The sequence below is a fragment of the Hyposmocoma kahamanoa genome, unplaced genomic scaffold (assembly GCF_003589595.1).
Source record: "Hyposmocoma kahamanoa isolate Upper Pololo Valley unplaced genomic scaffold, ASM358959v1 86, whole genome shotgun sequence".
NCBI lineage: Eukaryota > Metazoa > Arthropoda > Insecta > Lepidoptera > Cosmopterigidae > Hyposmocoma > Hyposmocoma kahamanoa.
This window is the reverse complement of record NW_020654289.1, coordinates 16,841,190-16,867,175: the sequence shown is the minus strand read 5'-3', so window position 1 is coordinate 16,867,175 and position 25,986 is coordinate 16,841,190. Positions and strand designations below refer to the sequence as shown.

Below are 25,986 nucleotides of genomic sequence, written 5' to 3'. Positions count from 1 at the left end.
GCATTTTATTTCAACTTTATGATCATACTTTCATAATTGAAATACTAATAAATACGCGATGCTAGTATAAAAATATCAATATGTAAGTTCTGCATCTCACGAATGTTACTTAAATATAGTACGAGACTACTGTGACGAAGACGTTATTTATTCAAATTATGTTTAGCAAGCGTAAACAAGTACAACTAAAATAATAATCTAACTATCTTACCCACCGAAGGATGTGCGTTCGTGCCGAACAGGTTGGAGTTGGATTACTTGTTTTATTATGCTATGGTGATAGATCGAAATATTTATGCAAATAGCCGAAAAACAAACGTTAATGAAATATGTACAAGTTTAATCCAAAATGACCAATAACACACAATACAGTATTCAGAGACTATAGGTAGGGCGTGTAAATAGCCAAAGGTAAATAGCCACTATTCGAAGAATACGAATGGCTAGCACGGTAGGTGGATCCAAAACGAATTTAAAAGGCAGTAGAGATCCACTCACCTGATGATACTAGTCGAGCATTGATGAACACGATGAGAAGCGGTGCAGGACATAGAAGCATCTCTCATCCAGATAGATGAACTTTCACCACTGCAAGTAGGCAATAGTTACTTTATTTATTGTCTACTGTTTACATTCAATGTGCTCTTATTATTATTATAGCGAGTTGCTACGAAATCATAGCAACAGTCTAAAAATAACAGCAACTGTTATAGTTATCCAGTTTACAATAGCACCGTTCTTGGTACACAATAATTCTGTTTCATATTATCTTATGTCACATGTAGAAGGAAATGAATCTTCTCAGAGTAAAGGGCTTATCCATAATAAAATTGTCAAGCTTGGCAGCGGGTTGACAGGATCTAATTAACAGTGTGACGCTGCCTGTCCAATTGCCATGCCTTGAATTTATCTTTCACTCCTTTTTCTAATTTAGGTCCAAAAGATATGATTTATTAAAAAAAAGAAACAAATTGCGATCGATTTCGTTAATGTTGTGTTTGCGCAAAATATTTTTTAGTTTTTGGAGAAATCTACGAGTATTTTCTGAAAATATGGAGGAACTCTGGATTTTTTGGAAATTATGTGCGAAATTTAATTTGAAATTTGTCATGTCCTTTTCGGCGAAGGAAAGCCTACGGCATAAATCGGATACTTGTTCGACATTTAGAATAGGGCTGTGCCCTAAATTGGATGCTTCTTATACATTGAGATTTCTTATATACCACTGTCTCAAGTTGTGAAAACAGTATTTAGCTCCATTATATAATTTTTATTTTATAGTATACGAATATATTTCAACAATTTATGTAAGGAAATAAATAAATTGTTGGTAATAACATACAGGAAAAGGAACTAACTTTTAAGTTTCACGTGTGCGTAGATTAAACCCGCAAAAGGAACAGTAGAATTTTTTTTTTAATTCTAAATATTTTTTTTAGTAATAAAATCAAGTTTTACTATTTTACTTCACACATACACTTTTGTAATGAGTATTAATAGTAATATAAAAAAATTACAGGTACTTAAACTAGTGTCGTCGATTGGACACGGCGGGCGCTAATGGGTTAAGATTAAGGTTAGATAAATCGTCTAGGTGGAGTAATTAATGAGACAAGGGAAAAGTACCACTACCTACTACAAATAGTAAGTTCAAGATGAGTTGTACACTCAAACCATTTAAGACGAGTACACATAGCTGTCATCAGAAGTGGATTCTCAAACTAGATCGAATTCAAAACTAAGATACGAGACTGATTGTGGGATTTGCGAAAAGCACACATCATAGAGAATGAATTATGTTTATCGCCTTCGTATGTCTGTAGATATTATTTAGGATAATAATTTATTATTATTATTATATTATTTATGAACAAAATTTTGCTGAAAGAGTTCGTTCAGGGAAATACTTGCTACCTTAATTATTTCTATCGCCAAGCAGTGTAGTGATATTACAGGGACCTGGGACTTGTCAACTTGTGTCTCAGGATGACGGGCGTAGTGCCAGTGCCCTTCAGATCTTTGTATACAAAGTTCTGAGTGGTACTGCAACTACTATGCTTACCACCAGGCGCACGACTTGGTCATTCCGTCACGAAGTGTTTTGGCCTCCGATACGAGCTGGCCCTGTCTTATGCGATAAAGCGAAGAACCCATTGACTTACAATTATATGGACGTCGGGTCCGCGCTAAAAAGTGTCCGCACTTGTAAGGCGCTAAAATCGTATACAGAGCGCGACAGTCTTCATTTGTTCTACTGACAGCGCGATACTGCGATGCCATTACAATTTAAATTTCGAATAGGTTGACTTGGGACATTTTTTTCGTGGTTTTTGTATTAGACCCGTCGTCCATTTATTTGTAAGTCAATGGAAGAACCCTTATAATTTAATTAGTCTATAAAGCACGTGTAAGGCATTCAAGGAAAATATAATAATGTTTATACAAAAAATGAATATTCTAAAATAAAATTAAGTTTCTCAGAAATATGTGATTGGAATAGACTTTCTAAATATGAATTTTAAACAAATAATTTCTGTGAAACTCAGATAAAAAATGAAGGGATAACTCACGAAAGATGGTGGCGCCAATGCCCTACAAGCACCACTGTTCGACATTTTTTCAAAATTCTTTTCTAATAAGGAGTGATTGCAATTAGGTACTTAATTTACCTAAAGTACGAACGTTGTCTAAGTTTGAACGTACCCATTTCGTTATCAATGCGTATATATGAGATTATATTATATATTATATTATATATTATGAGAGTGTATATATGGGTGTAACCGCAAGGTGTAGTCATATTAAAGGAGCCAAACCTATACTTGATCTAGACCCTCTGTGCAAAATATCAAATAAAAATAAGTAACTTTTAATGTTGATATAAGTTTAATTATGTTTGTATAAATAGTGATTGTCCGAAACAACCACTGCGTCACAACTCTATTGCTAGTTACGTTACTACGACTTCACAAATTCATTCATGAAACCTGGGCGGCCGCAAGCGGGGAGAAAGAACAGCTGACTACAATTGAAATGCCATTGTAAAAACATGATTTGAATATGTTGATAATACGTTAATATTAAGTAACAAAATCTTTAAATACCTAGAAAAATCGAATTATTTCTAACAATATTATTTTATGCCATACCTAGGTACGCGTACGTACTTATTTACATACAATTTAAAGGATATTTATTTACTTATTAAGCCCGTAGTTACGCACGCCTTCATCGTATACACATTCTACATAATTTTGTATCAATACATTTATTTACGACAATTTTACAATAGTGGATACTTTTTTAATTGGTACCTACTTACCTACTGTTCAATTCATACACGTTTTAATGAATTTCCTACGAATTGTAATTCACTGTTGTACAATGTACGAAAGATTGACTTGTTTACGATAATTTTGAATAATAAGTACAATCACTGCACGCACTGCTGGCACATTTCACACATTTACAGGTAAGGTTCAAAATGCCGACCTCCATGCAATATGCATATTTCCGTGCGTCGGTACAGAGACTGCTCTACTCTTTGAAGCATCTGCCGAGTGATTTGACTAAACGCCATTTCGATCCTCTGCCTCATTTCTTCTGCGCTTTCACAGGACTCCGCATAAACAATATTTTTATATGACCCCATAAAAAAAATCGAGCGGTGTCAAGTCTGGGGCCGCGCTGGCCAGGGTACAGGACCTCCCCGCCCAATCCACTGCGGGAAACGGTCGTTCAGATGGGAACGTACATTTCGAGCAAAAGGTGCTCCATCGTGCTGGAAAGTCATCCTGTGTTCCATCACGAGTCTCACGTATTGTGCCACTGGCAGGGCCATCAGAACGTCATCCAAGTCTTCTGTTAGGAATCTTAAATAATTGGCCCCATTCAGACTTGCCGGCAAAAACACTGGACCGATGACGGCACAACCTATTATACCAGCCCACACGTTAATCCGCCACTGGTGTTGAAAATTTGATTCCCTTGATACGCGGGGATTCAAATGAGTCCAAAAATGTTCATTATGCATATTGATAATGCCCGCACGCGTAAATGACGCCTCGTCTGTCCACAGTACCGACGAAGCGAAGTCGGTAGACCTCCCAAACTGATCGCGGTACCAGCGGCAAAATGCCAAACGTAGATCATTGTCCGCTTGTAACAGCTCATGCGTTCTTTGAAAATCGTTTGGGTGCTGGCTATCATCCCGTAGCACACGCCACACACTCATATGGTTCACACCACCAAAGGCTGCCGCAGCACGACGAGTACTTGTCTTTGGATTGCCGAGAAAATGTTCCAAAACATCTGCCTCGAATTCTGGGTCTCGTGAACTCGGCCGGCCTTCAGAACTGGAACCACGGAACGATCCACTATTATGAAGTCTCATAACCATCTTCCTGAAGCATTCCAGAGTAGGAAATAGTCGACGTCGATTTTCTGGGACGCCATCAATAACTTTGCCCAATAAATTTGGCGAGGCTGGCGCAAGCTCCCATCGGCTGCGCCTACGCACAACATCATCTCATAGTAATCACTATTGCTTAAGCGTGACATAGTTTAAATAAACACAAAAACGAGACACAAACAAAACGATGACACCTATTTAGTCCTCACAACGCAAACGGCAATTACAAACTGTTACAAAAAATTAAAAAATAGCGCCTCTGCCTCAGCGGCGGCACATCAAAGGACGCCGACTGAAACGCAAATTTTGGAATACAGGGTAACGTTTTCATAATGTACCTACAGGGTGAAATTAAAATTATTACCATCCTTTTAAAATAAGACCCTTCTCATGATACAAATTACATCATTACATACACATTACACGAATACCTATATCCTACGTATCTACGACCTTCAACGTTGCACTGCATACGCCTTTGTTTGTAAACAAGCTCTGACCATCACCCGTACCACTTCCACACAACGCAAGAACTGACTGGGTGAATACGGATATACTGCACTAAGGAGGCAGTCACCCATCGGAAACCCACGACGTCCGAAACGAAAGCCTAAAACACTAACCAATACACCATGGAGGCAGTCGACTATAGGAATCAAATCCACGACCTCCGAAACGAAAGCCTAACACTCTAACCACTACACCATGGACGCAGTCGACTATAGGAATCAAATCCACGACCTCCGAAAACAAAGCCTAACACTAACCACTACACCATGGAGGCAGTCGACTATGGGAATCAAATCCACAACCGCCGAAACGAAAGCCTAACACTCTAACCACTACACCATAGAGGCAGTCGACTATGGGAATCAAATCCACGACTTCCGAAAAGAAAGCCTAACGCTCTAACCACTAGACTATGGAGGCAGTCGACTATGGGAATCAAATCTACGACATCCGAAAAGAAAACCTAACACTCTAACAACTACCCCATAGAGCCAGTCAACAATGAGAATCGAATCCACGACCTCCGAAACGAGTCTAACATTAACCACTACTCCACTTCACGATGTATAAAATCAAATGCTGGCGGCGAAAATCAAAGGTGATATTTTTGCCGCTAAAGTTGCCGCCAAAGGCTTGCGACTTCGCTACGATTACGTATCGTGTACGCAAGGCGACTAATCTTGATACTTTGTTTATTTAGGTAAGATTTTTTATGGTTTTACACTATTGCTAATTTAAACTATTCTAAAATATTTCTTTAGATGAGTAGATATTATTAGGAAGTAAGAACCTTAATAGGTTCAACGGATATTAATTATTTCAATTTCACCATGTAATAAACCCATACACAGAAAGTTGTCGTGTGTAGATAAGTCAAATTAAGCGTAAGCCTGTTGTTAGAAACGTGTGCACAGCAATAGACGTATGTAAGTTAGTAAAGTACTATTTTTTGCACAAGGTTTAGTCCACTACACTTGCATAGTAAGTACTGGTTGGAGACTTGACATTCTCGCATCTTTGAAGATTTCGGCAATTATCTCCGAAATCCAAGTTTTCTCACGATATTTTCATTTCCAAGCAAGTGATGAAAATTACAATAATTAATTCGTGGTCAACGATCAAAACTAATTTCTTGACGTTTGCCGACCTTCAGGTTGCACCTTTACGATGAAAGTGTCCCAATACAAAATTTCAACTTTTTGGGAATAAAAAAGAAAATAAGATTTCAAGTTGTGACATTTTCATATTATTTTATTTATTACTCTTGAAGTACTAAAGGTGATGGCCTTATTAGTCTTTGAAAATAATGAGGAAAAATGGAACTTTACAACTGAAAATTGTTTCTGATCATTTTAATGTTCAACAATTTAAAAACATAATTTACAAAAACTAGTCGCCAATAGGTCTTTTTTTTAACGATTTTTTTGTTATCATTTAACGTATTAAGAATTAAGTCTTTTTAATGTTCATCAGCTAAGCAAGATGTCATAACCCTTGATATTGTTTTGTGGTCCCTGTTTCACCATTAAAAAAGAAGAAAGTCCACGAAACAAAAAAGTAAGTCCCTTTAAAAAGTAAGTTACTAAAAAAATATATTTTTTTTAAATATTAAGCGACGGGTCGAACAAGTCGTGTACCCGGTGGAAAGCGTCACGCCTGTCCATAACAGTAGCACTGCCGCTCGAAGGCTACTGCTACGGCGTCCATCTCTCTGAGACATAGTTGACAAGTCCCATGTGCCTGTAATTTCACCAGCACCCTTACCCTTCAAAACTGTAACACAGTAAAGTGGCAGTACTACCCTGGACGAACTCACAAGGAGCTCTACTGCTACTAGTGATTTTTGAATATGATTTTCGGAACGAAAATGGCTCAAATGCTAATCCGTCAGTGGCAGCGTGTTGTCTTTGCAAATGCAGATTCAACAATAAATGCGGCGTTAATATTTCGACGCGGGAGTAGAATTTTTAAACTGAAAGAACAAAATGAAAGGGACCTTTATGAATCAGTGCTATTCGAGCTTTAATTGCACAATTTCATCTTCACCACAGTGTGACTAATGTAACAAAATATTTTTTTAAGATGGTTTTACGGTATAAACTCATTTTTTAATTTTTTGATTTGAGTCGCTTTCATTGTAAGGGTGCGAAGTATTAGTCGGATAATTGCGTCATATTGCGTCATGCATTAGAAGAAACATACCGGCTGATTCGCTAGCCGCCGGATAGAAAGAGACAAATTTCATTCATTAAAATACAATAGATGAATGCGTATTATTACATATGATATGGTAAAAAGAAACAGAGATAACTTTAAATATGTGTTTTTTAGAGGACATTAGTTTTATTAATGGATATTAAATGGAAATTTGTGTATTTTGTATGATTGAAGATATGAAGTTAACGAAACCATATTACGTTATTATGTACTAAGTTTTAAATAATAGTTTTTTTATAAAGTAGTGTATTTTGGCAAAGTAATCGATAATATTTATTTTTCATTAAATGTTCACACGCATATTACATGAATAAAATAATAAGAAATTTAGTAAATTATAACATAGCAATAAGAATATGGATTTAGTACTTTATCATTTACAATAACATGCCTGAATTTCACAATTTTTTCAAGTTACGTAATTTGGTTGTATTATGATACTCAATAGAGATGTGATTTGACTATTTATTTTCGTTAAATGACATCAGCTGATCGAAACTGTTCATGGCGAAATTTCCATAAATAACGTAGTGTGTACTAAAACAACTTTGCTAACTAGTTTCATACCATTAACTGAATCCGACCTTCAAATATGACTACACCTTGCTGTTACACCCTGTATATATATATATATATATATACTACTCTTACCTGACTTGGTCCCAAGGAGACTATTGATCCTTACCGGAGACCGGATCGCATGGCATAAAACAAAGTTTTGTAAAAATTGCCTTTTATCTTGCTGACTGTACCATTTTTTCAAAATCTGCGGAAGCCAATCAAATATCTTCAAAATTCATGGATGGTCTTCTAGAACCGTTTTCCTGTAACGACTACGATTAGGGTAGCTGGCTTTGTACACCCTGTGTGTATATTTATTTATATACCTATTTCTACCGCCAAGCCGTAATGTACACATTACTGTGCCTGCCAGTTATGGATAGGCGTGTCGCTTACCACCTAATAAAATTAATTCAGTTAACTAGTAAGCAAAATTTTCGTTTTTTTTCTAGTATTTCTAATAATATCGGAATAGCTAGCCTTGTGCAATGGAGACTTTGATAGTAATCTCTACACTATTTATATTTCAGATGATGAACAACCATGAAATATGGTTTTGTCTCAATTTTTTTTGTTATTCTTAGAAGAAAATTAATAAGTTCATAAAATTAGCAAAATTTTATTACAAATTCGCGAAAACGGCGAAAGTTTATTACAAATTCTAAAGCCTTTCTAAATTTATTGAAAATAATTGAGTCATATTTGCAATTAAAAGTATACACGCTAAGAAACCTGAAAACAGCAAAAATAGTAGGAAAGAATTAAACAGGAAAAAGATTCAGAAATATCTAAAATTGCATTTTATAGAAATAACATTTATTTTCTGCCTTCGTGAGTACGGATAATTGGATAAGTTTGTTTAGCAATTGAAATAGATATTAAGACTAAGAGTTAAAAATATAATTCCAAATGATAAAAACAGTATGAATATAAAAACAGTGACAAGGTAGATACGTAAAACGTGTGTGTTGCCAAAATAAAAACCACACCTGACTAATTACTTGTCTCAGTGAGACGTTCTATTGTCAGTGTATTTTCTGTTATTTTCATTTCCACTTATGTCACAAGACCTCGGCTTGACGGTTTTAAAATAACATTGACTGCTGTAAAAACATTTACGTGTTTTTAGAACAGGAATTTTATCCGTTCTAACTCGATTGTTGTATTACAATTATTAATGATACACCGTACGGAAACTTAGAACCTCATATGCAGTGCATCCTAATGTTACTTGTAAACGATGGAACTGGTCGTGTTTTTTATACAATACCAAGCAACGGGACGATCAAGTCGTGTGCCGGTTGGTAAGCGACTCGCCTATCCATATCAATTGCAGTGCCACTCAGAGCTTTAAATCGCAAAGATCTTTGGGGCACTGCCTCTGCGTTCATCACCCTGAGACATAAGTTGGGAAGTTCCACGTACCTGTGATTTCACCAGCACCTTTATTACCCTTCAAAACCGGAACGCAGTAATGCTCAAATTACTACCGGCAGAAATAGGTAAGGTGGCAGGCAGTAGTACTTCTATGGCTTATATTAAAGTAATTTAAAAAATGCATATCGTATATATATCGTATACGTGTTCTATTTAGTTTAAGTGATATGAAAAGAAAGTCATTGGTATATGTAAAGTACTTATTGAATACATCGGTTTTCTTGTACAGGTAAGGTAAGTTTGTGTTTTTTTTCTATCGTGGAAATGTTCCTCAATTTTACTATATATTTTTTTCAAGGTATTTAATTCAACACTTTCACTGTAATGCGGAATCAACCAAAGCCATTTGAGGTTGCATGGACTCTTAATACAAAAATCAAACACAAACAAAAATGTCTTCGATCTGACATGACTCGACCTGCGTGACATGCGTCATTATGCCAATCTAGGCAACAGATCGAGGCGAACAGAGGACTACAGACCGAGTCAGCCGACCCAGGTCCCATTGCTGTCCGATCGAAGGAATTTTGTGTCCGATCTTTGTATTAATAATTATGAAAAACTAGTGGAATAATTTTACAAAAAATAAATAAATAGCAAAACATTATAATATTCAATAAAATCAATGTTGTATAGAGTGGCCCGGAAGTGATGATAGAATCGAATTTTAGTGGTATGTTGAGCATTTCCAATCGATTTCACGATATTGTGGTTCGAAAATTTTCCTTCAAAAGTTACTCAACTTTTTGCGTTTTTTTTGGAAAAATCGGGTAATTGATGTTTAACCTGACACATTTGTATTTCCTTTTTACATTAGAGATATGGTGTGTCCATTTCATTGGTTGCTCAAATGTTATTTTAATTTAAACTTGGAGCCAATAGAACGAAAATAATCAATATATAACGGCGGCACTTTACATGGCTTCTTTTATAAGCTATTGGCCGTGTGATGTACTTGAAAAAATATTTGACGTATAGACAAACATGCAAACTCTGACGAATATGTCCGTTTACTCATGGAGTCAATTAAGGAGTTAAAATAATGAATAGATAGCGGCAATTCACACAAAGTTGTTTGCCTTTGCGAAAAATACAGCAAACACCAAACACGCGTTACCACGCGCTAGTCGGTTTCTCGAAGCACATCAAAGGAGCCGAATAGGCAAATCGCAAGTAAACACTATGAAGTTATTCGATATTGGGTATTTGTTGTACTTGGAAAAATATTTGACGAACAGAGAAACATACAGTTACTGACAAATATGAGATGTGTAGACACACTTGGAGTCGATTGCAGCCATTCTCCATTATTATTTCTCTTATTCATTTGTAATTATATTCTTTAGTCATCTAAACGTAAAAATATAAAAAGACACAGGATAAAGAATAAAAAATAGCAATGAACGAATTAAAACGAAAAGTGAGTTTCTCTGTTTTTATTTGACTGTACGCTTCAAAATAAAAAAAAAGTAAATGTGAGTAACAGAGAGAACCTGGTGTAATTTTAATATCCTCAATAGTTTTATTTAACATTTCCTTCAAAATTATATCATATTCGCTCGTAAAGAAAGATCATTCTTTGCACCAAAGTTTTATATTTTGCACAGTTAACTACAATTTACTGATTTCACTATTCTTATTCAATTCATCAATTTTACTCGGTGTGTTCTTTTGGTCTGATTACGACGTAACATTTGTGGCAACTCGTATTGAAAAGTGTGTAAAGAAGTATAATATGAGTGTAACATCTCGAAGACTATCGTTTCGGTGCACGAATAAAGGCGCATCACTAGTCGTCGTAAGATAAATAAGCTTTCGTGGTGTCAAAAATTCAAAATTCATTTATTTGCTTGTAACATGGTTTTAAAAAAAGTTGTAACATAAAATAGTCCCGGTACAATACATGTTTCGCTAAAATAAAATAGCATGCAAATGTTTATATACAAAAGTCAAAATCAATTTCAAAATTACAAATCTTTAGGGTTAACTTTACTATAGCTATAACATAATGTCGAATATCACGTAAATTAATGCTCTAAATATTCGTTTACACTATAATACTTTTTTATCATTAACAATTTGTACAATTCAGATGTCATTTTCATATATGTCAGGTTTTTTATGTCGTTTGGTAGTTTATTGTAAATTTTTAAGCACATGTAGTATGAACTTTTTTTAAAAAGTGCAGTTCTTGGTACATTCTCTACAACAAGCCTGTTTGGGAGTCTTCTGGCACGTGGTTTAATATCTACAGCTTTTTTGAATAAATGTGGATGTTGCTTCACAAACTTGCAAACTTCGTATATGTACATACTAGGTAGAGTCAAAATATTTAAATCCCCAAACAGTGTTTTGCACGATACTCGTTGACTAGAGCCGCATATTGCTCGTAAACATTTCTTTTGGGCCATAAATGCTCGGTTTATGTAAGATCCATTACCCCAGATGATCAGTCCATAACGAAGAACCGAGGCAACATAACCATGGTAAGCCATCAAAGAAATGTTCATGCTAGTGACTTGTCTAAATCTACGGGAGACGTAACTAAAACTGTTTATTTTGCTACAGATGTTGTCAATATGACTTATAAAGTTTAAATTCCTGTCTATTAGTACGCCTAAAAATTTAACAGATTCTACTTTTTGTAAGATCTTGCCGTAATAATTAATATTCAAGTCGATTCCTGTACTACCTCTTAGAGTGAATTGAATGTAGTTTGTTTTTTCCAAATTCACATGTAGATTATTAATGGCTAACCAATCTATCACAGACTTTAGCGTGTTATTAATTTCTCTTCCATAGTTTATCAGGTTGTCTCTAACGATATATTCGAACCTTACGCAATTTCCTCAGAATCTTCTCTCCGAAGACAAAACCACTTTTCCTAAGAAAATATTTTATAAACCAACACAACGTCAACATTGAGTATAAACTCGGAAAACGACAATTTTATGTAGAGCCGTAAAAGATTGATTTTTAAATCTGATGATTCATGACTAATGCTTAATTTGAAGTATCCGAGTGTTCTGCGCAAGTGTTAGTGTAAACAGGAGACGATACATCAGAGAGCGGACAGATGTGTTACATCGAACTCGCCCGTTATCCGACATTCTTGGACGAATGGCGGAATGTCGGGATCAATTCTTTTCTAAATATTTTCCGCGCCCATCTTACACAACTTGTTCGAGATGCCAGATGCGGTCAGTCATGCACATCAGTATTGTGTGACGTGATTAACGAATTTGATTACAATTTTTTCGTTGTTTTGAGTTCCTGTCGTCGTATATTTTCCATTTATTTATTACTTCAGGCTTTTTAAAAGCCCGTTGGTTCATTCAAAATTATAACAAAAGAATGAAGAGAGGTATTAATAATATAGTGTAGCGTAACGTTTATTTTGGGTATTAAGTACATATCGTGAAACTAATTTTGACGACGTGCGTTAAATAAAAATAGAAAATGTAAAAAAATCTTTACGCGTAAGTTTATAATATTCTACACAACAATACAGTAGTTGTTTAAAAAAATATTCATAAAGACAAAGACTTTATGACTCTATCGTAAAAAGCAAAGGGCGGTCCACTCCCGCGCATCCCAGCCACAGGCCAAGCCAAAATTCACGGCGGGTGACGTCACGACATTCCGCGTCGCGCCATCCCGACACGGCCAAGATTTAAATTTGGATTGAGTTTACTAATGCCCGACCGTTCACTTGAGCGTAATTAGCAACATAAACATCGGCGCTCGCGCATCCCGCTCCGAATATGGAAACGGAAGCGGTGCGCAAAAATAAACACTGGAATTTTTCTAAGGTCATCTCTGTTTTGATGAGGTGGCGGTGAATCGTCGGATACAGGACGCCTACTTCAACCGCCATCGTCGTAAACTGTATTATGCCATCAATATGTAAAAAACAATGCGTATCTAAAATTATAGTTCAATAGACAAAAATTGGCAGAGACGTACAAGAATGCTCGACTCCAAATAATGCATTCATATCATATACAAACGTACTGAATCCTTATTAAAAAGAAGAGTTAAAGGTAGTTCTTTTCTTTTCTTTTATGTTAAGCACATTTTTATTAAGCTTTTATTTAATTTAATTTTGCCAAGGGTGCGCCAGTCGTACAGAAAAGTGCGTAGTAAAAGTACGTAAGAATGGTACGTCGTACGGGTACGGGCTACTTTCGTGCACTCCCTAATGAATGATAATGTTAGGACTTAATTTTATGAATAAAATTGGGTCTCTTTGGTTGGGTGCCCGAGATGCTGGCTGCGTTTCATCATTGTATAGCTATGTTAATACGTTGGGCAAATGGCTGCCAGCCCCAAGTTAGTTACACCGTCTTATTTATGAGCCAGACTCTTGTCCGTGTAGCCTCCTCCACTCCACACGGTTCACGGTCCAGTTCCTTGACCACTTTGCAGTACACTTTGCTCTTCTTTTTTTTATGTTCACTATACGCCATTGGTCTTGGTCTTCCTCTCTGTCTTTTTCCGTCCATCCTTCCCTCAATTATCACATCACAAATTCGTCATTACGCAACAAATTTCGAAACATTTTCTCCCTTATCCTCTCTATTACTTTCAAAAGACTTTCCTCCTTCCCAACCTTTCCAAAACTTTTTCTTTTCTCCCCATTTTATTTTTTCCATTCGCTTCCAGCACCACATTTCAAATGACTCCAACCTCTTTATGTCTTTAATTGTTATTGTCCATGTCTTGTATCCCTACAGTGCGGTATTCCAGATATAGGTTTTGATGAATCTTTTTTTCAATTGTATACATATTTTAGGCTTCCAATTGGTATCTGCTTTCTGTAACTATAGCTATGTCATCGGAAAATCTAACCAATAACACCCTGTGACCATTTCACTGATAACAGTGAATGGTCACATCACCTTCTGTAGATAAGTTAATTACACTCTTGATTAAATGTAGGTTGTGGAAAAAAGTGTTTTTTTTTTATTTATTTCAATAAAATACGTTTATTTCCATTTTGTTCCAGTTTGTTTGTTTGTTGTTCCTTTTTGTATTTGTTTCCATATTCATTCTTGATAAAGTGAATGCCCTTTATGGTAAGATGAAAATGAAATTACAAATTATTTTATTGGATGTTTATGCAGTAGGATGTCAATTCCTATTTGACTCAGCGTCATTTCTTAGAATAATAATATTGGGTATCCTAAAAAATATACTTAGAACATACTTAGAAAGTGAATTTTACGTTTTTATAGTCACATTCTATTTAGAATTTTAAAATTGGATTGAGTAAATTCACTTCTATTTCTTTCTTACGTTTTTAAACTTGTTTGTTTTTATTTATTATATGAAATTAGCTCCCGTTTGTACATACTCTCATCTCAAATGGTAAACATTTACCTAAGAGTGGTTATACACTGCGACTTTTAGCAGCTTAACTCGCGTTCATGAAACGCGCGATTGCATCGCTACACTTGCGATTTATAGGCGATTGCATCGATGCAAACGCGCGACTGTATCGATACAAACGCGCAATTGCATCAGTACAAACGTGCGATTGCATCAATGCAATCGCCTATAAATCCCAGTTTGCATCGCGTTTGCATCGCTGCTTAAAATCGCGCCCGTGTGTAAGGGCGTATTTCCACCAGCGAGGCGAGACGAGACGATGTGAGACGATTTTTAAAACTTGTGTGGCAAAATATCAATTCTCTTCTTGCTCATCTTCGGTGGAAATGGTTGGGATTGAGGAGGATGGGCGAGACGAGATTTGAAATATTTATTTATGTAACATTGAACCGTATTGCTTACATAGACTCTTTATTAACTCTGCAACGGAAACACGATTCACGATTCTCGAGTCTCGTACGATATCGCGCGCTCGCGCGTGCTCGCGATGGCTATTAATGTCAACCGCGAGATTGTGGATACAGTCGCGTGCATTAAAATGTAAACGTTCACACGTTTTCAAAATTATGTAAATATTAGATATTTAAAAAATTTACCTTGTGCTGTTTTTAAAAAATTGTAATCACGACTCCATTTTAAAAAAGGTATACTTTATTTCAGAGATAAATAAACAAACTATAGTCAATGAAAAATATATAGTCATCCATGTATCCATATTAGTTTCGTAAATATTTATACAATGCATATTATAAATTTATAATTACATTAAAATGTACATGATTAGGATTGTGATTTTATCACAATTATGTAACCACTTTTAACACATTGCATCGTTTTCAAAAATATATATACACAATATAGTTGCAATATAATGTAAACATACCAGTGCCAGTTGTAAACTTTTTTATGTGTTCGTAATATTTGCCCTGGAATGAAAGATTATATATAAAAAAAAAATTCGAAAAAATTTTCTTTTAATTTGTATTTATTATTTATTTGTTTATTTTATCTTAGAGGGTACGAACAGCTTATATTACAACATGATTATTTCTTCTTCTAGTATCTTCATCTGATTCTTCTTCCGTTAACATATTTAATAATAAGAATTCGCGGGATATGGTACTTTAGCCGCGTGTTTATCGCTAGACGAATTGAACAGCACTTCACTATCCATAACCCTAGCGTAAGCTTGCGAGTGCTTACGAGTGCTCGTGCGAGATCGCGATGACAATTTTTGGAGGAAATATGTGGCGAGATTTCAATTCTCGCCTCGTCTCGCCTCGCTGGTGGAAAAGCACTTTAAAGGTAGACTATTAGTGACTGCGTCACTACTGCGCACGTTTGCATCGTTGCTTAAAATCGCTGTGAGTAACCGCTCTAAGCGATGCAAGTTCTATCGGACTTTGTTTGCTAGGCGCTAGCCTAGTAAATAACTATATTTATGTTTACTAAAAGGATAAAGAAGTAGTCCTCGCGGCAGAAGCCGAAATGAAACATAAAAATAAATAGAGGAGCAAATAAAAGCTTTCATTAGACGACAGTTTGTAGGTATAATGACATGAAAAAGGATAATAAAAACTGTTAAGTGCAAATAAGGTTGCAATTCCAACGCCACAACACAAAAATACATGACATTAATAAATAAATACATAAGTATAATAATCAAAAACATCATCATCACCAACGCATTAATAGCGGAGAGCGGGGCTGAAAGTTCCGATTTTAAAATAAGTTGCAGTTTTATATTGAAAATGAAGGATTTAATTTTCAACATGTGGAGATATTGAACAAGTGTTTATCGCTTTTTGTAATAGTATAGTTACTTATCTCAATAGTCTTTTTCATAGAGGCACATTTTTAAACAATTTCGGAGCGGAACATTCAACCCCGCTTTGAGAGGCATTGTTCCGCCTTTGAGGTAAATTGTTCCGCCTAAATTATGACATGATAACAAGGATTTTCTTAAATAAAACCAATGTAAATGTAATGATTATATTATGCACAACTAATAAAAAAAAAATCTACATTTTTATTCATCTGTAATATTATTCATAGCTCATTTCTTCATCTGAATCACAATTGAAACACACATATGTGACTTTGTCATCTTGTCTAATTATTTGGCATGAGCCCGTTTGTAGTTTCGCATCCTTAAAACAGAGAAAAATGGTCATAAGAATTTTAAGTATGATTGCAGGTCAATTGGGGAAGTTGTTCCTAGGAACAACCAGCCCCTCGAGAGAGGAACTTATAGCCCATAAATTACGTTTTTATACGAAGACTGACATACCGGCAAAGTAATAGAATCAATGAAAAAAATACTTAAACAATAAGACTCCTTACTAATGTCACTACAATTTAGAAAAGTTACGTATGAATCGGCCCATAATAAACAAAGACAGACCAAAAAATTTAAACAAGAAAAAATGTACTTATGTGATGTTTTGACAGCTCCACGCCACACTTCCGTCGTTGGCGAAGTAACTGAAATGGCTGCCGGGAAAGCGCATCACCTAACGCTTTAACGACGTGCTTAACTTGTATTGCTATATATTTTTCTTGCAAAGTTATTGCTGTGAGAACAACTTACCCCGGGAACTATCAACCCCGGTATCCCCAACGTCCCACTGCTGGGTACCGGTTCCTCTCAGGCGAGGGTTTACGTCATAGTTTGCCAATCTGTCGCCAATGCGGATTGGGGACTTTACACGCTTTCCGATGGTTGTAAGCCTCCTTCGACGTGCAGGTTCCATCACGAATTTTCCTTCACCGAAAAGCTTCGCACGATAAATTTCGCACATAAATTACTAGACGCGAGACCGGATTCGATCCCGCGACCTCTGCTTGCGAAGCGGTAGGTCAAACCGTTAGGCTACTACGCCTTAATCAAAAATATACTAGTGGCATAAATATGCGGCTCTGGCATACGGAAACGGATCTCACTAAGCTGCCATAGCCGAGATCAGGCTGTGTTCCAGTGATTGTTTTATTGGTCGGTGGTGAACTGTATGTATACTTTCATATTGACACAGGTGTGTTTTTGCAAGGGCGGAATTCCAGAACAAGCCAAAAATATGACCATTGTATTTATACTATAAAGTAGTACAATTTTTGATGTGTTTGTGGGTTATATAATAAAGCGTGGGTTATATAATAATAAAAATAATATTTTGTCTTGTTATTTTAATTTCTCAGTGGTTTTGCGTAATTGCGTTTTTTTGTAAATTGCTCTTTATCTTTGTTAAGTTGTTTGTTGCATAATTATTAATACAAAGATCGAACACTCAGAGAAAACACTCAGGGTCGTAGTCTAGAACCCTACTCAATGCTAAAGTCAGGATCTGAGTATGATTTCAAGTACTGGAAATACGACCCTAATAGCAGGGACTTAAGTATGATTTCGAATGCTTTAAACCATACTCAAATCCTGACTTGAGCATTGAGTGGAGTTCTAGAATACGACCCTCAGAAAAAATTCCTTCGATCGGTTTGTTGCATGTTGAAATTCGGTTATGGCATTTGATTACTCATCTTTAAATATAAATTAATACAATTATGTTTATGAACTTTCATAGTATTAAGTAATCATTCTGATTCCGATCTCTCGATATAAATTTAGAATGAATGAATTATATTATAATATGAAGTGAATTAGGGTTTATCGAAATGAAGGAGTTAGTAATAATCGAATTTTGCTACCGTTTATGGCACATCCCATTTTCTACGCCGAAATTATATGCAACGTTGGACTTTGACTTCAAAGATTAACCTATACCTATACCTTAGGCATATTGTCCACCTAACCACAGATACGTGTAAACGTAATTTATACATGTATGAACAAAACCGAATGCTTCGTGATAACAATGCAAACACACTTTAATAAGTATTCACAAATCAAGTTAGGTTAGGCAGTATCGTAATTCAAGCGAGATCTATTTGCAACCGTTCATTTAAAGATATTGTTTCCATGCAACACTACGACATAGTCGCAACATTTTGTTGACGATGCACCAGCGCACTCACACTATGTCAACGGTATGATTGCATTGTTTTGAAGCTAAAACACGAGCTGTTATAGCATACCGTCGTGATAAAAAAAATTGTATCCACATTCAACTGTCAAATTCGTGTGATAAAACCACCATTCTAAATTTCATCACCTTAGCAAACATAGCGAGCACTTTGACATTTTTATCGGAGTGCTGAACATGGTCGCAAGATAACAGCTCCGCGCGCTTCAGTTTTAAAACAATTTTGACAGTCCTGCGTGATATTTTACATGCTTAAAAATTTAGTGCGGTAAACCGAGATAAAGGGAAATAATGAAAAGAAACTTGTTGTTATATATTAATTATTCGAAAAAGGTGAGGAGACAGTTGTATAGTGAGAGTAATTTGAAATACATAAATAATATAATTATCTAGTTGGTATTCTATATGAATCAGTGAAAATGTCGAGAGGATGTCAGAAGCATAATTTTGGCACAAATCTTTGCAGAAGAATGGTAGGACACTGGTGCGGGAGATTAGAGGCATGACAGCTGCCGGAGAACGAATTCTTAGAAAATTATAAAATAAGCCAGGTGGTGGTTTTTCTCCAACATTTTTCACAAAAGCGTGTAGACACTTTATGATGTCGCATGCGATATAACGCCATACAATGGCTGATCATGGTGTGAAATTTATTACGGTCCGAAATAAATCACCTATGTAAATATTATTACGGTACTCAAAACGACAATAATAAAATCACAGATTTATATAAATATAAAACTTGCTTTTATGGGTTATTTTTTTATGTAAAGAAGGAAGCGAGCAGATAAGCCACTTGAGGGAAAGAGATCATTATCGCCCGTGGACATTTGCAACATCAGATGAGCTGCCTATGCGTTGCCAGCTTTTAAGAGCCATGTTAATCCACTTTTTGTAGAAGCCTATGTCATAGCGCAAAGGAAATACTTCAGGAGAAAGATTATTCCACATCGAGCATCGTTCGAGGAAGAAACCAACGAGATGCCCACGTGGTCTTACAATGCAATGCATGGCGGGAGGTGCGATGATAGAAACGAGACGTTGGCACCCGTTCGTATAGTTCCTCAGGGCACTCCCCATTATAAAGGCGGTAGAACACACGCATAGAGCCAGCGTCTATATGTAGGCTAAGGGGTGCCATACGGTGCTTAAATTGGACTCGATAAATCCTTATTCGTGTTTATTTCGACTTGTATACGCTTGACGTGATGTTTAGATTATGCCTTATTTTATATAAGGTACTGAAGGATACTTGAAAACAGTTGTGGTGCCATTATCAGCTTAAAATCGCAAGGATGTCAGATGTCTCTGTAATTTCACTCTTAACCTTTAAAATTGAAGCGCTCACATTAATCCTTGGCAGCAATAACAGGTATAGTGGCAGTACAGTGCAGATTCTGACCTGAGACGGATGAAACTCCTGTGCATCTTCTTACCCAGTGCTGCCCCCTGATAGATGATGCACCAAGCTTTGCACTTTTATTTGAATATCGCCTCCAGTGCAACGGAATAAGATTCGTCAACATGAAACTCATCGTGCTGCCGTCTCTAGAAAGGTGTTTTAAAATAACTCATTTAACTGAAAATGCGTCCAATGACCTTTAAATTGCTGTATTTGAAATTATAATGTAATGCACATAATGTTCTTTGATCGACAAAATGCTAAAATATACTGATTTGGTAAACAAGATGTAGTGAAAATACTAATGTATGAAATTGTATCAAACCTTTGACATATAATTGAAACACCTCTATAATCAGGACAAGCTATTAATATAAAGACTTTGGTCTTTTTGCTTTTCTATATGATTATATACGTCTCTATTGAGTTTTATGTGTTTATTAAATTTGCTAAACTCGAGTATATTGAATATATTTGTGCAATGCGTTTAGTTTATAGTACTATTTCTTTTCTTGTATTTATAATAAAACCAAGAAACTAGTGTGAAAGCTGTAGTGACGAAGGACTAATTTTTTTTTTAATATAAGGTAACGGTAACGGTAAGAACAAGTAGTGTGCTTGATGGTAAGCTACACGCCTATCCATACAAGTTGCAGTGCCACTCAGAGCTTTGAATCACATAGATCTGAGAGGCACTGTTACTGCGCCCATGAGACATAAGTTGACAAGTCCCACGTACCTGTAATTTCACCAGCACCCTTATTACCCTTCAAAACCGGAACACAATAATGCTCACATTACCTACTACTTGGCGGCAGAAACAGGTAAGGTGGCAATACTTTCCTGAACTAACTCTTTCACACGATTCTCTACAACTACTTCACATATATGTTCAATGCACAATTAATATTAATAATAAAATGAAATGAAATAATTTAATAATTAAAAGTAATAATTCAATTTACTATTAATTAATAATAATGCACACATTCAGAGCTCCGCACTAGGGAAACCTTATATCGCGAGTGCCATGGACAACAACAAATTACACCCAAACTCACGAGACAAGTAAATGTAGGCTATACAAGTATTTCTCCCGGCCCGATAATCGAACCCAAGGACCTCTGCGCGGCAGTCTCCTATGGTAACTGTTTGGCCATGGAAGCAGTAAAGTATTATGGAATTCAAAAGTTTGCTTAATGACAAAAGTTACCACTGAACCAGACGACGCGAAATTAGCTTAATTCTAATTGAAAATGACATTTGCAATCAGTTTCATATCAATATTACATATAATAAATGTACAAATATTAATCACAAAATAATATACTAATATAATACAATTTGAATAAACAACATCAAATTACTACTTAAATCAAATAATGTATGTGCGGTGTATATGGCATGCTGATGGTGCCTGATTCCGTTCTTTGTGTTTGTTCGACCTTTTTATCAATATTAATAACAAACTAGTGGAGTATTTTCCCAAAAAGGCATAAATGTCATTGAAGTAAAAATATCATGATATTCAATAAAATTACACAAATTAATTGTATTTTTCACTTCACATGCTCTTAAAGTTCGTATTTATGCTGGGTGTAGGCTGCATAAAACAGGATTTTACGATCTAGTGCATAAAATAAAAAAAAACATCACATTAAATATGTATGTCTAATTGTTGTCATTTTACATTCAATTTTAATTATCAATTATATATTATATTCAATCGAAGTGAAAAGCAGTGTATAACTCGTTCTTATAACCCATTTTACCCTCGACTTAAGTATCCATACTCGTCTCGGGTAAAATGACGCGTTTTATGCACTTGTTGAACAATCTACTATCATGCAATCGTTGCAAAATGAGTGTTTAGTACTAGTAATAGTTGCGGGATTTTAAAACCTAATTATGTAATGATTGCATACAATACTTTTCCACGTGCAAATAAAATAATGAAACAGAACCAATATTTAATGTATATTTTGTTATCAATCTATGATAACATTCGCGCTTTTTTTAAATATTTTTTTTAAATGCATGCAAAAAAAAATTTGGGTAGGCAAAGGTTCCACCATACAGCCTCTTCATTTATTTAAAAAAACTAAAGAGATTGATTAGAACTGGCCAAGTACCACATATATTTCAACCAATAATTTTTTTTATAAAAATTTACGCCCGCCGGTTGCAAGGCTTTCAGACCAATTTAACCAATCAGGAGGCAGTATAGCGTTTGAATAGCGTCTTAATTGATGTTTTAATTAAAAAAAAATACTTAGAGGATGGAAAAAATACTATGTTCTTTTTTGAAATTTGTCATAGTTCTTTGTATAGAACTTTAAGGAAACTTTTCATAGACAATTGGATTATGATTCAAAACTAAAAAGAACGAGTTTATGATATGGTTTACGAAATTATAATTGACAAATTAAACTACAGAAGTAGAAAGAAGAAATTTAGCATGCACAACACAATACCGCCTACAGGCTAAATAAAATAATGTCACAGACTAACCCACCTATCCCACATGTAAATGAAAGCAGTGGGCTTAAATGGCACAGTCCAACCTATTGGCTACAATAGTCAGCTTAAGTTAGTCAAAACACTTTATGACTATTACAGGCTAAATAAAATAATGTCACAGGCTAACCCACCTATCCTACATGTAAATGAATCCAGTGGGCTTAAGTGGCGCAGTCCAACCTATTGGCTACAATAGTCAGCTTAAGTTTGTCAAAATATTTTATGACTATGGTAATAAGGACGTAAAAGTCGTTATTCTTGTAGCTTTTCCGTGGAGAGCGCGACTCGTAACCGGCCGACGATAAAACCGAATTTCGTCGTTCGCTTAAAGCTAAATGGTATCGTGGTTGTGTAGGCTTTCAGGCGTGTGAAATAGACGCGGAAAAATTCATTGCACGGTATTTTAACATAGCCTTTTAATAATAAAATATAACCTACTGCGAATTATTCCACTTATAACAATTCAAAATGCCTTTTTCCTCTTTAAAGGACATCTTAATGTAGTCACATTGTCCTGTACATAGTGAAAATCTGATTTTCATTTACAAATATTTTATATTTCCTATGTTTTCTAATTAACAACAATTCATTAAAGTTTCATAATAATATTCCAAAAAAGCTATCTGAGTGAGCAGGAGGTTAATAATAAAATATAACCTATTACTGAAAAATAAGTTCAAAAAGTCCCTTAACTTAGATCCTTCAAAAATGACTTGAAATTCTGAAACTACGTAAATAATTTTTATAGTTAAAATTGTTACGCGTTGAAAATTGAGGGCGTTCTTGAGTTAATTTTTCGGGTTATATTCAATTTGGTCATTCGCATAGAAAAAATTGTTTAAAATAGATTTAATTAGAAGACTACTGTGCCATGATGGAAAAAGAAATGGGAAAGACTGACTTTGTATACAAGACAATGTATTATATTTCGAACATTGTTAAATTAATAGCAATTTCAAGTTTATTTCTTTTTTGAATAAATTGTATAATAAATTGTAAGATACTACTCGTATGTTACTTGAACGGAATGAATCCTTTTCTTTCGATCGGCATCATAAAAATGTAGATTTTTTTAATTATTTGTCAAGTTTTGAAAATCTTTGAATGCAGCATTACTTTTAAAAATCAAACTGCCTTGGAGCCGAAGTACGACTTCATACCGGTCGCGATCCAGACGGCGGGGCCCTGGGGTTCGAAAGCTCGGGACTTATAAAGAGTTGGGTCGCCGATTCAGGGACAGGGGTTCCAGTAATCGCTCTGGGTTGTGTTCTATGGTTGGGTCAGCAAGTTTCCATTACCGTCAAGCGAGGCAATACTGCCAGTATAATGGGAGCCAGATACGATACGGGGCGGTATTTTTTCTGGTTAGATTAGTTTTTTAGAACAAAAATCTATTGCAAATCCTTTTATAAATAAAATAATGTCTCAAATGTCTACAATATTTAAAGTATTTCCCGTCTACGTGACCTATAATAGTAGAACGTTATGTATACTGATCTGTTTACATATACCTGTTTACACTGTTTGATACTACTTCATTATATTGCTTGAACTAAGGCGTGCCTGAATGTCTATGAGATAAATTTCACATTGGCACGTGAAATGACTGCTACATCAGCTATAATCTGGTGTCGTATAATTGTGTATATATTTTTACTTCTTACATGTTCATAAAATTGTATTTATTACAATTTCTCTTTCTTTTCATAATAATGAAATTGTAATAGTGACAAAACATAATAAATAAAATTCACGCAAAAGTTGTGTACAAAAAATTTGCCAATATTATATTGGACCAATAAATGATTATTTTTGTATACATGTATTATATAATTATAGTCTAAATTACATACAACAGATGTATACGTATTACAATGCATTTTATTATAATTTTATTATACAATATTATATTATTATAAACATTTATATCTACAAAGTCTTCTAGATGACATCGTAACTTATATTTACATATGTTGTACAAATATATTTTCTATTTGTTTCAGATATACACAGTGATCTCAGATAAGCTAGTCGGCATTCTGTTGCGGACGAGGAAATATCATCTCACGTACTTTGAAGGAGAGGTTTTATTCCAGGTAATAACGACGAAAAAAAATGTCGAACCGATATTTAAAAAATATATATGATACCTAGAATCAAATTGTAACAACTATCATTCACCCAGTACGTTCACTCTTTAATATTAAAATTCTTTGCATTTTTCTTCACTAAATTTTATTTTCAATTTACATTTTGTTCTTATTGTGAAGTTTTTCAGCTGAAAGGATTAATTTTTCTGTTTCAATTTCTCTTATTTCTACTTAAAACTTTTGTTTATTCAGAAACGCAGTTCGACTTATATTATTTTTATCGTTATATTATATATTTAAATTTTTGTTACTTCATCAGTTTTTCATTTTATTAATTTGGAGCTAGGTCGAATTACACAATGTATTTAAGGTTATTAGTTTGTTCTAGTGTAGGTGTTCTGATTAGTTCCCCCAGGCGTAATTTAATTAATGTAGCACTTCTCGGAATTCTGTAATGATTAGGTGCTGGTTTCAGGCAATGACTTCTAATGTGAATATGAAATCTAATGTGAATGTGATTCTCATGTTACTCTCTAATAAAAATTGTTATTTGTTGAAATATTATGTACCTTCGTTTTTTAGTAAAAGGATCTGTAAGAAGTAACTTTCATGGGAATATTATGTACCTTCGTATTTTAGTAAAAAGATCTTTAATAAGTAACTTTCATGGAATTACTAAATTATGACATTACAAATAAGCATTAATGGATGGAATGAAAAATTCCGGGTTAACCAAAAAAACAAAGTCAAATATTTATAAAACTATGTTTATTTTTTGACGTGATCTCCAGCTAGCTCAATGCATTATTTTTTTCACTTTCACTTCCACCTGCTTTCCAAGCTTCCACACTAGTTCAAAAATAAGATACTTCAAGATCTTCAATATACCTATTTAAAGCTGCTTCGACTTCTTCATTAGATGAAAATTTCTGGCGAGTGAGGTGTTTTTTTGGGTTTGGGAACAAATGAAAGTCCCAAGTTGATAAACTAGGAGCATAAACCGGGTGGGGTAGTAATTCGAAACCAGAATAAGGAATTTTAACCATGAATTCGACAGATGTGTGGCCGCGAGCATTATCCTGATGAAACTACTCTTTTGTTAATCCTGACTGCTTCTCTTTAATATTTTCGCGCAAACGACGCAAAAGGATGCAATATTATACTGAGTTAATGATTTCGCCTTTCACAGTGTAGTCTGCCATGTTGACACCCTGAATATCTCAAAAAACTGACGCCATCACCTGGCCAGCCGACAAAACTGCTTTCGCTTTATTTATGGTCAATTAATCAGATTTTTACCACTGCTTCGACTATTGTTTGTACTCCGGTGTGTAGTGGTAAACCCAGATTTTATCCATAGTCACAAATCGGTTAAAAAAATCTTGCTTGCTAGTCTCAAACTCCATACAGTCG

General features: G+C 35.0%; 1 protein-coding gene across 1 annotated transcript in view; it reads left to right on the top strand.

Moving 5' to 3' along the window:
• LOC113234930 (actin-binding Rho-activating protein-like) overlaps positions 1-25,986 on the top strand; it is a 45,652-nt gene that overhangs the window by 3,680 nt on the left and 15,986 nt on the right. The window contains exon 3 of the mRNA XM_026470451.1: positions 24,487-24,579. Within this exon, the coding sequence (XP_026326236.1) occupies positions 24,487-24,579 (93 nt within the window). The remainder of the gene's footprint in view (positions 1-24,486; positions 24,580-25,986) is intronic.